The 18,922-nt window shown below is 42.9% G+C and overlaps 1 protein-coding gene across 1 annotated transcript in view; it reads right to left on the bottom strand.

Annotated features, from left to right (window-relative positions):
* Top1 (DNA topoisomerase I) overlaps positions 1 to 11,765 on the bottom strand; it is an 89,051-nt gene extending 77,286 nt beyond the window's left edge. The window contains exons 1-2 of the mRNA XM_028868386.2: positions 11,380 to 11,765; positions 11,045 to 11,069 (exon numbers count right to left, since the gene is read on the bottom strand). Coding sequence (XP_028724219.1) covers positions 11,045 to 11,069; positions 11,380 to 11,412 — 58 coding nt within the window. The 5' untranslated portion in view covers positions 11,413 to 11,765. The remainder of the gene's footprint in view (positions 1 to 11,044; positions 11,070 to 11,379) is intronic.
* Between the last annotated feature and the right edge of the window lie 7,157 nt (positions 11,766 to 18,922).

Here is an 18,922-nt window from a genome sequence, read left to right as displayed (position 1 = left end):
TGGCTTATTAAATATAGAAACAGAAAGACCAAGATTCTGATAAGACACAGTAAAGGCAGTCAATTATCTCTAATATTTAGGTTAATCATCAATGTAAAATGATTTTTTTTTTTTTTTTTTTTTTTTTAAAGCAGGGCCTCATAAAGCCCAGGTTTGCCTCAAACTATGTAGCCAAGGATGGCTTTTAACGCCTGATTTTTCTTTCTCCGTCTTCATGTATTGGCCATTGGCCATTATAAGCACACACCACAACTGGTACAGCTATTTACTTAAAAACTAGAATGGAGTTGGCATTAAGCTTTTATAAATGTACAATGAAAACCAATGTTCTGGTCTTTAAAAAAAAATTCCTTGGACTATAGGCAACTAATAACTACTGAAAGAGGGAAAAGTAGTCTCTCTCAGAAATGAGACTCATCCTCCCCCCCACCCCCACCCCTGCCCCATTGGTTATCTTTCACAAAGCAATCCACTCTGAAATCATATACACATATGCACACACCCTTGTGTAAGCCTTGTAGCTTGACTAACAGAGTATCTGAAGCAAAATACACATCTAGCCAATTAAGATTGTGAGGGCCTAACAGAAACCTCCATTTCTCTTTATGGGCCACCAGCATGAATGAGGAACATGCAGGATTCTCAAAGACACACTAACACAGATTTTCAGTATGGTATAATACAGAATCAACTTCCAGGAGTAGGACTAGGACCATGTATCTCTACCAAGCACTCCTATCTTACAAGACTGAAGATAAAATATCAGACCTACAATTCGTAGGTGAAGACTAAAATTGGGACTGGAATAAAGCTCTACTAATTAGTTCAAAGATTCAGCTGTTGAGCAAATGCTCAAGAACTCAAATTTGAGTTCCCTTAAAAAATCTCTGCATCTATACTGATGCAGTGGGTAAAAGCCTATTTACCTTATGCATTAGAAAAAGACTGATGCAAGAAAAAATGGCATAAGCTTTAAATAAAACTCTACTGTACATTTTCCTACACAGAGGTCAATACACCCATACAGCATTAAGATTCATCCTAGTTTTTCCCATATACTTTAAGAACCATTTTTCCATGACAAAACCTTCTGAAGGCTTTAAGGATTTCTTAAAATTAGAACCATTCTATAATCTCCAGTTACTATAACCTACCTTCAATTGAATATTAATTTTGCAGTCTGAGCCTATTGTGATAGATAGTCTTCCTGATCAATGATCTCTAAGATCTATTAGGTTTAATCTAATGGACACTAGTGAAGCACTCCTAAATGACTTTTATTTCCTTTGAGTAGTATTTTAAAAATAACAAATTCAAGACAATTCAATATTCAGCATTAACTAGACTTATGAGCCACTGTGGACATTTCTAGACTATGTAGTTTTTTCCCCACTATCTCACTAATGCCTATCTTCTTATACATCTATTAACATGTACTTTGCTACCAAATTCTCTAATATAAGCTTTAATTTAGGGGTTGTTTTTTGTTTTTGCAGTTCTGGAGACAAAACCCAGAGGCTTGCACATACTAACTAGTCAAGTGCTCTACACTGAGCTATAAAATATATTAACAGCCATTTTTTTATAGACAGAAGCAACTCTGGAATGAAGAAGACAAAACTAGACAATAGTGTGCAGGGAGCAAAGTGGCAGGGTGGGTGAAATGGCTATGGCATATAGCACAGGAGCACCTTCTGAAGGACAGGGTCTCTGTTTCTCTCCAAAGTCTATGAACGGCTAAAGGGAGTGAATGAACAGAGCCTCTACATTGGGCCTTGAGGCTTTCTGTATTTCCATAGACTCAACTAGTCAGAGAAATGAAATCTGGCAGAGTGAGAAAGCAACAGCCGCAGCCACCACCATGTGGTATTCTGAGCCATCAGGATTAAGCTCTTATATCTGAGGAATGTGGCCATGTCTCTTGAGCACAGAGGTATTCTGACTAAAGACCACAGGAGACTGGCAAGAGGTGGAGTTTGCATGTAGAGCTGTCCTCATCCTTGTAGGTGAAAGTGGCTTAGAAGACCTTGCCGTGCTTGTCAGTGAAACTGGTATGGAAGTAGTATATGTGTTTGGGCACCCCTACAGTGCAATTAGAGACCTTATCTCCAGGGTCAGGCTGAACTCATACTGGATCAGCAAGCTTGTACTCTTCTTTTAACAACAGACCAGACAAAGGTTTTGTAAGAACCAAGCATACCACCAAGACTGCCAGCAGGACAGCAATGCTGATAGCTTGATTCATGGTGCCAAGAGCTCTGTCCTGGATTCTGGGCTTTGGTCTGTGGTGGCTGTAGCCTTGTTTAGAAGCACCACTGCCTCCTTCCTTTCTTTATTTTTTTTTTTAAGAGAGAGCTTCTCTGTGTAGCTTTAGAGCCTTTCCTAGAACTCACTCTGTAGCCCAGGCTGGTGTTTGGAAGCACCACTGCCTTTCTTATTTATTTGTTTGTTTGTTTGTTTGTTGTGGGGTTTTTTTGGATATGAAGTATTTTAATGGTTAAAATGTCACCTCTCTTTTAATGACTATTTTAACATGATCCCAATCTTATTTTCCCTTTATATTTGACAAGATTATTAAATTTTTTTTAGAATGAGGGGGGAAATACTCAGAAATATTTTGGTTTGGGTTTGTTTTTTGAGACAGGGTTTCTCTGTGCAACACTGACTGTCCTAGAACTCACTCTGTAGACCAGGTTGGCCTCGAACTCACAGAGATTCGCCTGCCTCTGCCTCCCAAGTGCTGGGATTAAAGGTATGTAACATCACCGCCTGGCTTCATTTTTATTTTCAGGCAAGGTTTCACTAAATTGCTGAGGCTGGCATGGAACTCACTTGATGATCCTCTTGCCTCAAATTCTGAGAAGCTCAAATACAGGCCTAAGCTTGCTTACTTAAGATATTCTTATTTTCCCAAATCAATATTTCACAGGAGGCTGAGTTGGCAACTTTAAGTAAGACATGGAATAAAGATTAAATAATTCTCAGATGTTTTCAGTTTTTAAATTTAAAAATGTTTTGGGGAAGAAATGGCCTTTGAAAAAACATACTGATAAAGCATGTTAACTTTCACAGTTTAAAAGCAAAACAAAACAAAACTGAAACAATTAATCTGGCCTTTCATTTATTAAATGTATCCAAAATCTAGACATCTTTAATTGAAAACCCACAGTTCTAGTAAAAGGCTGGGAAATTAGTCACATCTATAGATGATCTTCATTTTTAAGCCTGTCTTCTCAATTGCTCTAAGAAATTAATTAGGCCTTAAACTTATTCTTAGAAAAGTGTGTGGGGGGAGGGGAGCTGGAGAGATGGATCAGTTGTTAAAAGCAGACTACTTTTACAGAGGAAAGGACATAAATTTGAGTCCTGGCACCCGCCATCAGATGGCTCACCAGCTCAGGGGAGAATCCAATGCTTCTGACTTCCATGACATCTGTGCACACACAGATATATATATAATCAAAAAATAAAAATAAAATATGTTTTAAAAGGAAGAAAGAAAAGTAGGAACATAGTATATACTTAGGTCCTATTTAGTTCAAACATAGATATGGAAACCCTTGTTTTTTTTACAGTGAGTGACTCCTTTTACAATGGGAAGATGAGTACAGAACAGGAAGTTCAATTAAGACAAGAAAAAGACATAACCAACTCTAGTTATAAGCCACAAATTTATTGTGTAACTGTCAGGAAGATTTAAAACATTAACAGAAAATACCAGTGAAGGATAATCCCAATACCAGCACTACTACAAATCTAACATAAATAAAGATCTACTGGGGCAATAAAGATCTACTGAGGTATGGTGGCACATACCTTTAACACCACACTGAGAAGGAAGAGGCAGCCTGGTCTATATAGTGAGACTATCTCAAACAAAACCAAAAAAGAAAATAAAGATCCATTTTAAAATACATGCAATCTTACTGAAGTTTAAATATTACAAAGTGGAGAGAGAAGAACCTTCACATTCTTATATAATCCATAATAGTTTATGAAACAGAAAATGTTTAGCTGAGAAAAACCGGGGACAGGACAAGTTTCAGAGTGAGAACAAAGACTTACCTAGATTTTTTCTGAATTCTCCAATTTCTTTTTATGGTAGCTCCCTCTTCACCACCAACCCTCCAATACCAATCTGGTTCCAGCCTTAATACCAAAGAATCTCTTAGATATCTAATAGTCCAGGTGCATGGGTCCAGGCTATCTCTACCAGCAGATAGTAAAGGACATAATAGGAAGCTTACTGACCACAACCTGAGTTTTGGAATCTGCACCAAGGCAATATGCTATCAAAATGGGGAGGTGAGAATGGAAAAAGTATAAAAAGTTTTCTTTCTGACCTCCAGCTCTCCACAAACCTACATAATCTCTACTACTCCCACTCAGTTCAGATTTAATAAAGTGTTTTGTTAAGAACTCTTAATTAGTCCCCCTCCTTCCACTTCTACTTCTGTTACTAATCAAGAGCTCAACTACCAACTACAAAGAAAAATAGGAGATACCATAAAGAGATGGGTAAACTTAGTTTTTGTTTGGTTGGTTGGTTTTTTTTTTGAAACAGGCTTTCTCAGTGTAGCCCTGGCTGTCCTGGAACTTGGTCTGTAGACCAGGCTGGCCTAGAACTCGGAGATCTGCCTGCCTCTGCCTCCCAAGTGTTGGGATTAAAAGTGTGTGCTACCACCACCTGGCTAAATTAAGGGGTCTTAATCAATTGATACAAACCTGCCAGACCAGTCTCCTGCCAATCAGTAACATGTCTATAAAAGGTTATCACTGAGCATTCAGAAATGGTAGCAAGGTTAAAACATGAACTTTTATTAAGTCTCAAAAAGATGGATTAGTCTACTGTAGTTCAAGTGTGGTGGAACACTGAGGAAACAAGAGGATCTTAGTTCAAGGCCAGCCTGGACTACACATTGAGTAAGGCTATGTCTCAAAACAAAACACCTCAACACCTAGAAACAAGAAAACTGGGTAGCACAACAGAAACAATATAAAGAATATCAGGACTAAGGTTTGGCTAGTTCTTGCTCTTAAATAGGAAACCTAGCTGGGATTGGTGGTGCACACCTTTAATATCAGTACTTGGGAGGCAGAGGCAGGTGAGTGGCCTCTGAGTTTGAGGCCAGCCTGATCTACATAGTGAGCTCCAGAGCAACCAGGGCTATGTAGAGAGACACTATCTCCAGACAGACTGACTGATAGACCGACCTGGGGCCTGTGAGATGGCTCAGCAGGTAAAGACCTGTTCAGCCAAGCCTCACAACCTGAGCCCACATGATGGAAGAAGAGAACTAACTCTGGCCAAGTGTCCTCTGTCTAGATGTCACAGTGTGGCTGTGAGCTGTACACACACACACACACACACACACACACACACACACACACACACACACACAAAACCCACGTGTGCAAGCAAACACACAAAGCAAATAAATATTACAAAGAAAAAACTAGGAAGCTGTTAGAATTCCAAAGTGTGCCTTAAGTTTGTTCTATCTATATAGCAAAGTGGGTAACACTGCTTTAATAACATTCTTTGTATTTGTCTAGATGAATTTCTGGTCACTTCAATCCACAGAAATAAGCAAAAAAAATGTTGATTTAAAACGGGAGGGGCTCATAACAACAACAACAAAATTAAAATAAAATGGGGATTAGTATTCTGGTAGAGATGCATATAAAAAATACTATGTTTCAGAAAATCTCAAGGATGGTACATAGAGGTGAAGATGGTAGGGAAGAGAATGTAACTAAAAACAAGATAACAAATTAAAGATGAGTTCCTACCAAAAAGAAATAAAAACTAAAGTTGCTTCTTTACCCAAATTTTGAGATGTTATGCGTAACATACAGTTAACACACATTTTGACATGGATAGTCTAAGTCAATGGTATTATAAATCTGTATGCACCCCAGAAGTATTATTTGCATTTAAGATCTTTCTTAAACATATGCAACAGATATATTAAATAATACCTACTTGTATTTCAGCAAACTATGAGACATTTCCTTTAAGACTATCAAAATACTATATATATATATATATATATATATATATATATATATGTGTGTGTGTGTGTGTGTGTGTGTGTTTCTGACTTTTTTTTTCCTTCCCCGGGAGACAGGGTTCCTCTGTGTAACAGCTCTGGCTGTCCTGGAACTTACTCTGTAGCCCAGGCTGGCCTTGAACTCAGTGATCACCGGGTCTCTGCCTCTTGAATGCTGGGTCTAAAGATGTGTGCCACTACCACCCAGCACATGGGTTTCTGCTTTAAACATTTTCTTTCCTAATCAAGCCTTGGCCACTGTACTGCCCTCCACCCTTCTTCACTCCCGTTGAAAGTGCCCAGGCCCACACTATCAGCACTGCACACTGCCAGCACCTAGATAGCCAAGCGGAAGAGTGGAGTTTGAAAAAAAAGCTAATTCTTCCAAACTGATGGCTTCAGTTTTAGAGTCCCTGTTTCAGGTATTGGTCTGAAGCCACAGAAATAGAAAGGTGATTCTCAAACTTCAGATTTACAAAGAATGAAAATAGAGATGGACCTCCCCTGCCCCCACTCCCCTTACTATGAAATCTTCCCTTAAACACAATTCTCCATTGACTAAGTCTGGAAGTTCTATCCTAAATTCAACATCTTAAGTGACTTCTCAATTGTTTGCACAAATGCCTTTATTTTGCAAAGTTAGTAGATTAAAAGTAATCAATGTATAATCAGATAATTTAAACCACAGAACACTGAATTTCACTCAAGGACTCCCACTTTTTAAATGCCAAATATGTTTTTACCATTCCTTCAAGTTGTTTTTGTTTTGTTTAGAAAACAACAACAAAAACAGAAACCACCTCTGGGTTTGACACTAAATACTGCCAGCATTTGCAGTCAAGGTAAATTACACCTACATTCAAAGTAATTACACTTGGAATTAATTTCAAAGTGAACCTAGAACCTTTAAATTAAGAGTCCAACATAGTTTCATAGGAGAAAGATGCAATCCCTCACACAACACACTTCTGGGGAAATGATTGGGTTTGAAGAAAGTCGGTTTTACTTTGCATCTAATAAATGACAATAGTTATTGGAAACTGTAATATACATTATGCACTCATGCCCAACCTGTAACAATAAGATTTTAGAATAATGTGGTCTCCTAAAATGACACACATTCAGAAAGAACAACAAAATCATTTCCCATACCACAATCAACAGAAGACAACTGTTGCTGTAATTAATATACAGCTTTTCTAATATATTTAAAGATTGAAATAGCAGACTTTTTAAAAACTTTTTCATGCCACACACAACAACAAAAAAAAAATCTTACAACCTATTTTGGCATATAAACCTTAAAACAGGTAAACTATAAAAATCCCTGCCACTCACACAAATAGCTATTACTTTACTATACCCAGAATAAATCAGTATCTCTCAAACTTTCAAAATGCATGATTTTTATGCTGGCAGGAGACTTGACTTTCTCACCCCTGTAAAATCTGGAGAACTTTGGGTTATTTTCCATTTTACACTATCTGCTTACCAAAGAAAAGTAGAAGTTAGAGGGTTAGAATTATTACCCAGTTTGTGTCTTCTAAACCATACGGTTTTTCTGATTTCTTTAGTAACTACAGAATTTTCTTGTTTTACCAGAAATACCCAGGCTGAAATGTGTGAGACCTGACATACTCCAAGATAACAGCAGCTTACTAATTTCAAAAAAGGTCTATCAAGGAGTACGGCTGCAGTGTGTTTAAAAAAAAAAAAAAAGGAAATACTCCACTGGAATCTAATAATTAAATGTGTCCAGACTGAATCTAAAGGTTTCCAGATTTCATTCGGAATAGAAAACCAGTTTTCAGCTTTAAAACATGACTGTTTCAGAGCCACATCATGAGCTTTCTCATTACCTACCTCAACTCATACCCAACAGACAGCAAGGACAAAAGCACAACTATTAGGATCAAAAACAATTCTCCTCGTCCAAATTAAACCCATTAAGCCTACCCAGAATCAACACATGCTGTCAGATCATAATATGATGGAGTCCAGTATTCTACTTTGATGCAGGGAGAAGAGCAAGCTCCATAACTCCAGTAAGATAAGCAGTTAACTTCCAGCCTTTGAAACAGAAAAGGATTACCAGCACCTTAAGCTAATGTTATCATCGGTACAGCTAGGCATCCTGTGCAGTACTGTAATAATGACTCAGCCTCACTAATGGTTAGTGCCACTGACAAAGGGAATCCTTTTCATTCAGGTGAAAGGGAAGTATGAAGTATGGGCTGTGTTCCTGATACTCCTAGCTTGTTAATATCTTAAATACAAATATACTACACAAATAACATTTTCACAGCAGTTGAATATGGCCCAGAATGTTCTAAATTTCACACAAAAGGCTGTAATTTTTAAGTACTGTAAAGAATGAGCTCCACAGCAGGGGAAAAATCTTTTACATCTTACAGGATTCAGGTAAGCAAAATAAGGGATATGTGGTTTTACTTTGTGAACTTGCAGCTAATCTTAAGATGGATCAGGATCACTTAAAATCATATTTAAGTAAATATCCTCACTATAAAGATCAATTAAGAAGCCAGGGTATAAAAGGTGGTTTTTATTTTTAAAACTGTCTTTCATATTTACTTGCTCAATCTCTAGTCAACAGTGTATTACTTGATAGAGCAAACAGTTACTGAAACTACATGTAGACAATACCCACAAAGCTAATCACTACAGCATCAGAACTTTAAGGTGGTAGGTACACAAAAGTGCTTTTCAAGATTTTGGTAAGAAGTAAATGGTGTGCCATTGATTACCACCCTCCCCCCTTGATCTACTCTATCAAAACAGGAAACTTCATTTCTTCATACCAGTATCATCCCTACTGTATGGAGATAACAGTACCTAACTCCTAAGGGCCCTTCCAAAGAATAAATTAGACGAACCAAGAAAGAGTTGAGGTGCGGCTTCCCAGTTAAGTGCTCAAAAAGATATCGTTGGAAAATGTGAATATATCCTAAAAGTTAACAGAGGCAGTTTAAGTCAGTCTCTATAAAAATGCAAACATAACATGTGCATGACTATGGACTGGGTATATTAAATAACTCCTTTCTATTATTTAGAAGAGAATTATGGAAGTCAAACTTAAGAGGAAAAAGGCTCAAGTTTGTTTCATCACTAAATACATCACTTACCAGATCAAATTAAAAAGCAAATACTTTATTATTAAATTCTTACCTTCCTTCAGAGAGCTTAAAACCACTTCTTACATCCACACCTACCACATTCTTTGCCCCCTTCCAAAGAAGCATATCCATATACTAGATGGTTTTCTAAATTCAAGAGGTCTCATCTCCCTCTTTTAAAAGCCTGATAGGATGAACGATACACTCAAGAAACAACCCAACCCCTGACAATTCTTAGCTCCTAGTCTTGTACAACACCCTGCCCAGTCACTTCTGAGAAATTTCCCCACCCCCAGATAAAATTAAGTCCTTTATGCTCCCAAAGCATTTTGGGTACACATATGCTCTAACACCTACCTTGTAATTAACTAATTATGACTCCCCCAATAGGCTGAGTTGAGAGCAAGACAGAGATATGGTCACAGGTTCAATTCTAGCACTAAGCACGACATATATAAAGAGCTCAAGCTATGCTTGACTTAGATTCTCTCCTGACTTGGTACCATCTCTTTTTAGAAATATTAATTTAAAGTATGGACTGCTGCACCAGAAAACCTACTCAACAGCTTCTCTCACTAAAGTTTCCCAGACCCCAAACTCAAACATGATTATGTAGCAGTGGGAATTTCCAGTGTACTACAATGGGATTGCTGGAAAGCCCGTAACTGTGAGCTTCTTACTGGGGTGGTGGGAGGGAGACACCCACCAACACATTCTTCCCTGGGTAGCTTTAGTGGAAATATTTTAAAAACAAATGACTGGAAAGGGCTCAAAACATGAGGATGTGGAGAAAGCTAGTCAGCTCTTAATTCCTGAAATACAGCAGGTCTGAAGAAGAATGAACAGGAAGACAGGAGTGAGGGATGGCCACTCTTTGTTTCAATAAATAAAATCTTTTTTAAACTCCCTATAGCCCCCAAAGAAAAGGCCAGCACACCAGGTCCAGACGAGCAACTCAGCCAACCGTCCTCAGGACAAGTACACTAAACTGCGTCTCTTAAAACATTTGCCTTGGGAACCCTAGCCACAAAGTTCTAGTCAGTAATACTTTTAATTTTTTAAGGAAAATCAATATGCTCAAGTCCATCACTCACACTAGGTGACACAGAGACAACTTGAAAACTTTTTAAAGGGAGGAATATTTGCAAAGAACACAACTTGGGAAAACAATCCCAAAATACAAAGAACTCCACAAAAGGTGGCTTTAGTTTTCTGTAATTGCTACCATAAACATCTCACCATTAAAAAAAAAAAAAAGACGAAAAAACACAAAACCCAACAGCTGCCTAAGGGAACCTTTCATTCTGGAAGCAGAAAAAAAGCAAGCAGACGTCAAGCAGAAGGCGAATAACTTCCAAAATAAAGTTCTATTTAGGAAAAAAGGATAATTTAGTCTCTAAGCCTTCCCTCTCGGGTGAGGTCTGTGATTTATACGGCTCCGCTCTGCCGAAAGCTCTTTCTGGACGGCTCAAGGAGCCGAGGGAGGGAGAGAAAGACACAGGCACAGAAAGGAGAGGAGAGATGAAAAAGAAAATGGCGCAGAGACTAAGTCCCGACCGTCGACAAGGCGACTTTCCCGGGAAGAATCCCGGCGGAGGAAGGCCGCCCGAGACCCAGCGACGAGCGACGCGGGGTCTCCGTTGCCCCCTCTGGGGAAGGCCGAGATCTGGGGGTGCTGGGACCCCGGGAAAGGGGGTCTAGAGGCGGCCCGATGGGAACAATGGGGCCGGTGAGCGAGGAGCCGGGACTTAGTCTCTGGGACGCCATGTCTGTCCTCTGCCCGGCTCCGGCCCGGCGCGGGGGAGGCGGCCGGCGGCGTGAGGGGACACTCGGGGCGGGGCGGGGGGGCACACTCACCATTCAATCGGAAATCCGCTTCGATCTGAGGAAAGAAAAGGAGGGAAGATATAACAACCGGCACATGAAGCCCCGGGGCGGCGGGCGAGAGCGCGCGGCCGGGGGCCGGGCCCACCCGGCGCCCCGGAGCCCGGAGCCCGGAGCCCCGCGAACGGCCCTCCCCAGGGCTGCCATCCCCCCCAAACTCCAACTTGACGGCTCCGCCCGGGGCCCGGCCATCCAAGCGGCCACAGCCGGCCGCCCTTCACCGCGGACTCGGGCCTGTCAACGCGGCGCGGCCGGAGCCGGGGCTGAGCCGGGAGGCCGGCAGCGAGGCGGGGGCCCGCGGGTCGCACCTGGGAGTCGTTGTGGAGATGGTCCCCGCTCATGTCGGCCGGCGGGCGAACGCTGAAGGCTCAGAGGCAGCGCGGGGGAGCGACGCGGACGGTCGGGGCGGCCTGAGCAGGGGGACGGAGTTCCCGAGAGGCACGAGCAGACGGCGACAGCAGCCACGGGCCCGAGACTCCCGGGGCAGCTGAGGAGGCGGCGGCAGCGGCGGCGACGCTGACAGACTGCCGGGCGGGCGGACGGGCGGGCGGGCGACGAGAACAGACCCCCAGCAGTTGTGTAACAGCCTAAGTTCGCATTTCCCCTCACTGCGCCTGCGCGGCCGCTTTTAAATGGGACGTCGGCGACGTCAGAGCTCGTGGAAAGGGGCTGAAGGCTGCGGCGGGTCTCTTCGAGGTCCGGGGGCAGAGCCGGTTTTGCCTTGCAGGTTCCGCCCCCTTCATTTGCATATGGTTCGACCACGCCCACCCTCTCTGCCTAGCTGCGGGCTCGCGTTCTCCGAGGCGGTACACTGGCTCTGGGCAGTGCGCAGGCGCAGCGCGGGCACCGCCTTTGGACCCGGGACACCGGCGCGGCCACGTGGTAGGCCTTTAAAGGCCGCGGCGGGACCCAGCTGGACCAGGCAGGGACCGAGTCTCCAGCTTCCGCATCTCTGGAGCCCGAGAAGTTCGATCTGTGCATACCTTGGCTGCGGGGATTTTAGTTCACCACCGTCCCTAAGGCGTATTGCTGGAGTCTCCTCCCAGCCATTGTCCAGACCTCAGACTTCTGGATTACTTCACACCCTTTTTTTTTTTTTTTAAATTATTTTAACTTTTTCAATCAAGTTTAGCTCCAGTTTACAGACTCATACATATATTCCTGTCACAAGGGCCAGCTGCATTCATTCATTCTACAAATACACATTGAGCATCTACTGTGAGCCAAGAATTACGCTGATATCAAGAGGGTTGATGTTCCAGACCAATGGGAATTGGACCTTTGGGTAAATGGGTCCCGGTTCTATCCAGGGGTTGTACCCCGAGCATGTTATTGGGAGAGAGGTAAAGGGAGAACTATCATTTAGGGAGCACCATACTGTAAGGCTTGCCCTGAATCCTCACGGTCCTAGGTGTGGACGGCCTACTCCTACCTATAAAGCTGTCTTAGGGATAAGTGACTTTGAATCACAAGTAACATCAACACTTAGATGCCTCACAAGCGCATTCCAGGCTGAACTCATCACCCTGGCTCAATCTCCAGTACTGCAAAATATAAATTCGAAAAATGTTCATAAACGCATTCAGTGATAAATACTTGGGGCTAATTCTTGTGAATGCTTCAAAATTCAACCCAGCCGGGCGGCAGTGGCGCAACGCCTTTAATCCCAGCACTCGAGAGGCAGAGTCAGACAGATCTCTGTGAGTTCGAGGCCAGCCTGGTCTACAGAGTAAGATCCAGGACAGGCACCAAAACTACAACAGAGCAAACCCTGTCTCGGGGAAAAAAAAAACAAAAAAAAAAACCAAAAAACTCAACCCAGCTGTGCGGTGATGACACACGACTTTTATCCCAGCACTTAGGAGGCAGAGGCAGAGGCAGGCAGATCTGTGAGTTCGAGGCCAGCCTGGGCTACAGAGTGAGTTCCAGGAAAAGGCTACACAGAGAAACCCTGTCTCAAAAAATAAAAAAATAAAAAAACTCAATCCAAATATTACCTAGAAGTGACACACACACACACATGTGTGCGTGTTTTCCACCTGCAGATCACTTATGCCTCTCATAAAGTATCTCTCCTTTATAACACGTCACGATCGTTAAATTACTTATAGGGGAGTTAGCAACTTTTTGTCTGTCTTCTCTATATGATGCAAGGCAGTGAGGGTGAGGACTTGCCAATCTTGTTTAGCACTTAGTCTCCAGGACTCAGCAACAGGTCCTCTGACAGAAGGGGTCCTAGTCAATAAGTGAATGCAAGCAGAGTAATGCAGTGCCTAACAGCCCACACTTGGAAGTTAACCCAGCTTAATTTTGAATTCTGCTTTCCTATTAGCTGTGTGACCTTGAACAAATTGTGTAACCTCTCTGAATTCCAGTTTCTTCATCTGGACAATAGTGATAATTGTGTTTAATAAGAGTATCCCAAACAAAAAGACCTTGTTTGAGGGCATGTAGATAATATGTACCATCCAGTTTTATTGAAACTCAGGTCTGCCTGATGCCAATGCTCTTTCTCTGCAACCATTATGCCAGAGCCAATTTTGCCTGGCTTAGTGTCTGTCCTCATAGCCTACCTAAGTCAGAAGCGATCCCAGACCAGCAGGGGAGGCATCTGGCTACCACGAGTATACTGCAGTTATGCTGAGATCATTCAACCTTCAAGAAAAACTGTGCCATCTTCCTATGCTTTGGCTTCCAGCCCCTGGAATAATCTTCATTTGCTTTTTAGGTCCCTCCCACCAGATAGGCTTGGAGACAGAATGCAAGCCCCAGAACAATGTATCAAGGGTAGTACACTAGGCACAGTCATGGCTAGCCATTATCTGGTCACAAACTAAATGTCTCTGCTTCTATGTTTGGCAAGCAATGTCCACATGGCCACTCTCTGTCTTCCTCAACCAATGATCCTACACATGGTCATAATGCTTGAGAGGACTTTTGGTGCTACACAGACCAACATTTACATTTTAACTGATGTGTATCTATTTTAATATGTATGAAGAAAAAAAAACTACCACATGAAATGCATGGTAATAACTATTTGGGTTAAAGATTTTTAAAAAAATGTTGGGTGATTAATTTTAAATAAAAATATCCAGCTGGGTGTGGTGGCCCACACCTTTAATTAACTCACTACTCAGCAGGTAGAGACAAGGGGATCTTTGTGAGTTTGAGGACAGCCTAGCATAGTGAGTTTCAGGCCAACCAGGACTACATAATGAGACTGTCTTAAAAATCCAGAAATGGTACAGAGAGGGAATATAAGACATACTCCAGGAAGGTCAAAGGCAAATAAATATATATGAGGTTTGGGAAATACTGCTTTGACTCAAGACTGTTCACTGATGGACCATCTCAGCCTCTGTAAAAATAACTAGCAGATGAAAAATGATGATGTAGGTCTGTCTCCAAAGCATGATTTGTGAACGGTGGATGATTTATAGATGTTACAGCAAAAGGAACACACCAACACTTAAATGCATACATCATTATGATTTAACATTAAACAGATCTTTTCTCAGAGTTCTGTTTGAATATGCCGGCAGTATGTCCACGCCTATATGATTCTTTTAAAGATGGCAGAGGTGGCCGGCAGCAGTGGCGCACGCCTTTAATCCCAGCACTCGGGAGGCAGAGCCAGGCAGATACCTGTGAGTTCAAGGCCAGCCTGGTCTACAAAGCGAGCTCCAGGACAGGCACCAAAACTACACAGAGAAACCCTGTCTCGAAAAACCAAACACAAACAAAGATGGCAGAGGCATGTAGAGTTTCCAAAAATGACTTTCTTTTCAATTTATTAATTTTTCATGTGCATTAGTATTTTGCCTGTGTGTAAGTCTGTGTGAGGGGTGCCAGATCCCCTGGAACTGTAGTTACAGATCTTTGTGAGCTGCCATATGAGTGGTGGGAATTGAACCTGTGTCCTCTGGAAGAGCAGCCAATGCCCTTAACTACTGAGCCATCTCTCCAGTCCCTGACTAGTGAGACAGGACATCTCTTTTTTTGTTTGTTTGTTTGTTTTGTTTTTGAGACAGTCTGTAGACCAGGCTGGCCTCAAACTCAGAGATTTGCCTGCCTCTGCCTTCTGAGTATTGGGATTAAAGGTGTGTGTCACCACTGCCCCTCTAAAATATCTTTAAATCTAGAACCACACCCCCCTCACCTGCTGCTTGAGATTAGGCCTCCTTTGGAATGAACTCAGGACACTGGATCTGGGAGGCTGCTCAAGATTCAGACCATGTCTGTTTGCTTCTTGGAGTGGTTTTATTAAACCTGATCCAACTTTTGTCTTCCAGATTTAAACACTCGTGACGAAGCCTGAACAAGTTCTGCTTTCCAAGGACTTTCCCCCAGATGTACAAGGTTCTGTAGGGACCATATAGACAGACACAAATGTGCTGTGGTTCCTCTTTGATGGTTGTCAGGCATGGCCTAAACTGAGCCACTCAGCTTAAATTCCTTGAGGCTTTAGACTTGAGAAAAAAAGTAGTGTGGTCTCTCTTCTTACTAGTAGGTCTATAGTGTGTAAGTTAAGGAACAGCACTTTTTGTTAAGGCTAGAGGAAGCTGGGAGAGGTTGAGGGGAGTGCTAAGAGGCAGAGAGAAGACCCTGATGAAGTTCAAGGATGTGGATTCTGCTTCATTATGATGTGTAATGCCTTTGTGGTATCCTTAAATACATTGCTCCTTTTGTTTCAGTAAGCTATGGTGGATCATATGACTAATATTTAACCCCAGTCTATGCTCAAATCAGGAAACTTTCAAGGCCTCAGCTGTGCTTTTGACCCCCACCTAGGATCTTCATGTTATAGGACCCAGATACCCTTCCTGACTTTTTTTTTTTTTTTTTTTTTTTTTTTTTTGGTTTTAGAGACAGGTTTCTCTGTGTAGCGTATAGCTTTGCACCTTTCCTGGAGCTTACACTGTAGCCCAGGGTGGTCTGGAACTCACAGAGATCCGCCTGGCTCTGCCTCTGGAGTGCTGGGATTAAAGGCATGCTGCCTCCGCCTCCGCCCCGCCGCCGCCGCCGCCGCCGCCGCCGCGCCGCCGCCGCCGCCGCCGCCGCCACCAACCGGCTCTCCTCCTGACATCTTAAAAATGTATTTGTTGTTTTTAACTTTGTTTGTTTGTTTTGTTTTTAACTTTTTGAGATAGGGTCTCATGTAGCCCAGGTTGGTCTTGAACTCACAGTTATAGCTGAGGCTAGCTTTGAACTCCTGATCCACTGCCCTGACTCTCCCAAGTGCTGGATTTAATACTGACATGCACCACCACACTCAGCCTTCCTGACATTCTTGGTATCAAGGTGCTTGGCTTCACTGGTTCTCTGAAACAGTGTTTTCTAACAGTTCCCACTTGTCATAATGCCTTGCCTAGAGATCTACTGCCCTATTAAGATTTGGACACTGTGGGAGGCCAGCTTCTACCTTTTCAAGGGTTCCTATGAGGAGAAGAGAGGGATAAGAAAATATTAGATAGAAAGTTAGTGAAGAGGAGAAAGACAGAAACAGGATATCTTTGGGAGGACCTGGGTCAATACCCAAAGGCCCTTTCTGCCTCTTCAAAAGGGCTTTTTAAAACAATGCCAAGGGGCGGGGCAAAAGACCACCCCCCTGCTAGATCAAAGCACACCGCACAATCAAGTACAGACCCTTCCAAACACCCGGTAACCATGCACGTGGTCAATCCATCCCCTTATGCAGCCCTGCTGGGTAAAGCAAACTCAGATTCTTGAACCCTGAATAATTTGGGCCTCCACAGGACACACTCAAAATAGAATCTGGTTGGTGATGCATGGAAGACTTTCATGCTGTTGATCCCAGTAGCAACAAGAAATGTCCTGCTGTCTGCTGGTACTACAACAGCTGCTCAGCAAAGGTTGACAATTGTCTAATTAAAAGGAAAGGCCAATGAGGAGGATCCATGCCTGAAGTGCACAATGGGCAGACTTCAGGTAGCTAGGATTTAGGAGTCTGCCACGTAGCTCAGGGTGTAGGGTAGGACTTGTGTATTTCCATTATCTTTCTAAACGTCCTTCTGCCTCAACCTCCCAGAGCACTGAGGTTACAGGCCCAAGCCCTCTGTTGTCTTCCTTCTACAAAACATCTCTGCTACGATAAGAGTATTGATTCGTTTAACCACTATTCCCGAAGGAATGGGAGTATTGTTGATACTATGAGGTAGACCGGTCCTGTGCTAAGCCATGTAAATACAGATACAAACAACACCCAGTCTTCATTTTAGACAAAGTTCTAATGTAATAATGAGAAATTCACATTCCTCAACTGGTACCCTAAGGATTATAGGCATAAATAGCTTTAGATCACAATGGAGGAGAAAATCAATGTAAGGCTATGAGACAGAAGGAGCCTGGGAAGGTGGAAGGACCCTCCCCAGAACAGTGGAGCTACAGCAAGGTGAGGTTAGTATAAACAAGGTGTGAAAACCATGAGCATGGGTGGTGGACAGTTCAGTGGAGCTGACAATGAGGCGGGGAGATTAACTAGGAGACCTCCTGGGGTCATTATTCTAACCACAGCAGGTCATTTGGAATGGGCCTGGAGATGTGAATTATAAAGGAGCCCGGAGGATTCTTGACCCATCTACAGTGACACAGGAACACACAGGGCAGGTGTGATAGCAGCTTTTGCTGACTCTCCTCAAAGGGTGTGCGGCCGGGTGGGTCATCTTGCTGCTGTGTGGGTCTAACTGCTTCCAGCTAGAGAAGCAGCAGGCAGTGGGAGGTAGAGAGGCAAGCACCGGGATTCCAGAAAACACCCAAAGATTCTGGGAGCTAGAGAAACCCAAAGCTGACTCAGCGTGACTCCTCAGGAGAAGAAGAAAAAAAAAAAAAAGAAGAAGAAGAAGAAGAAGTAGCAGCCCCACTTAACAACCAAATGGTGACAGCTAAGTCAGGGCCAGATTTTGAAAACGTCATCCTTTCCTGTTCCCCTGTCACAGACCCTCCAAGTCCTCTATCAGCCCTCCTCTGCCCCTGTCAGCATCCTGGCTACTGTAAGGGATATCTTTTCCTACAGAAGTTCCTGTAGCATTAGCTTTACTTGCTCCCTTCTTCCTGATGCTCTCTTTGACCTTGTTATTGTTAAAAAACAAAACAAAACCAAAACAAACAAACAAACAAAAAGCCCCAATATTTCAAAAACAAGGCACGATGGCACACACCTTTAGTCCCAGCATTCGGGAGGCAGAGGCAGACAGTTCTCTTGTCAGTTGAAGGCCAGCCTGGTCTACATAGTGAGTGCCAGACCAGACATGGCTACAAAGTGAGACTCTCTGTCTTGACAACAGCAAATAAAACGAAACCAGAAAATACCTCCCACTGATTGGCTGCTTACTCCGAGATCTTTCCTATGCTAAGTGCATCTGAGAGTTTGTCTTATTAAATCCTTGCAGCAACTGGGAGCAGTTCCTAGTACTTCCTTCATTTTATCCGTATGTTAAGCCGCCCTTGAAGCCCAGCCCCTGAATACCTATGCTGCTTTCCCAAGCTGTCTTTAGGTCACTGTTCCCCTCCCCTTTATGGAGACATTTGGACAGGCGATGGCTAGGTGGGAGACCCTCTTGTTCTAAGTGTGCCACCAAGTCCAGCTTTTATGTCAGGGTTCCGGGCACACAAATTCAGGTCCTCACTCTTAGGAGGCAGCGGTTTTTTCCAGCTGAGCTCTCTTCCCAGCTTGTTATCAGCAGCCTCCTCTTCTCCTTATGGATTCCCCCGTGGGAGCTTTATAGCCCCTACGTCCGCTTCCACAGGTAGCCTCTCAAATGCATGTCTCTAGTCTCGACTCCTTTTGAAATATTTACTTATGTAGTCCCACAGCCCTCAGGTCCTGAG

The sequence above is a fragment of the Peromyscus leucopus genome, chromosome 4 (assembly GCF_004664715.2).
Source record: "Peromyscus leucopus breed LL Stock chromosome 4, UCI_PerLeu_2.1, whole genome shotgun sequence".
NCBI classification, from domain to species: domain Eukaryota; kingdom Metazoa; phylum Chordata; class Mammalia; order Rodentia; family Cricetidae; genus Peromyscus; species Peromyscus leucopus.
This window is presented reverse-complemented; position numbering and strand designations above follow the sequence as displayed.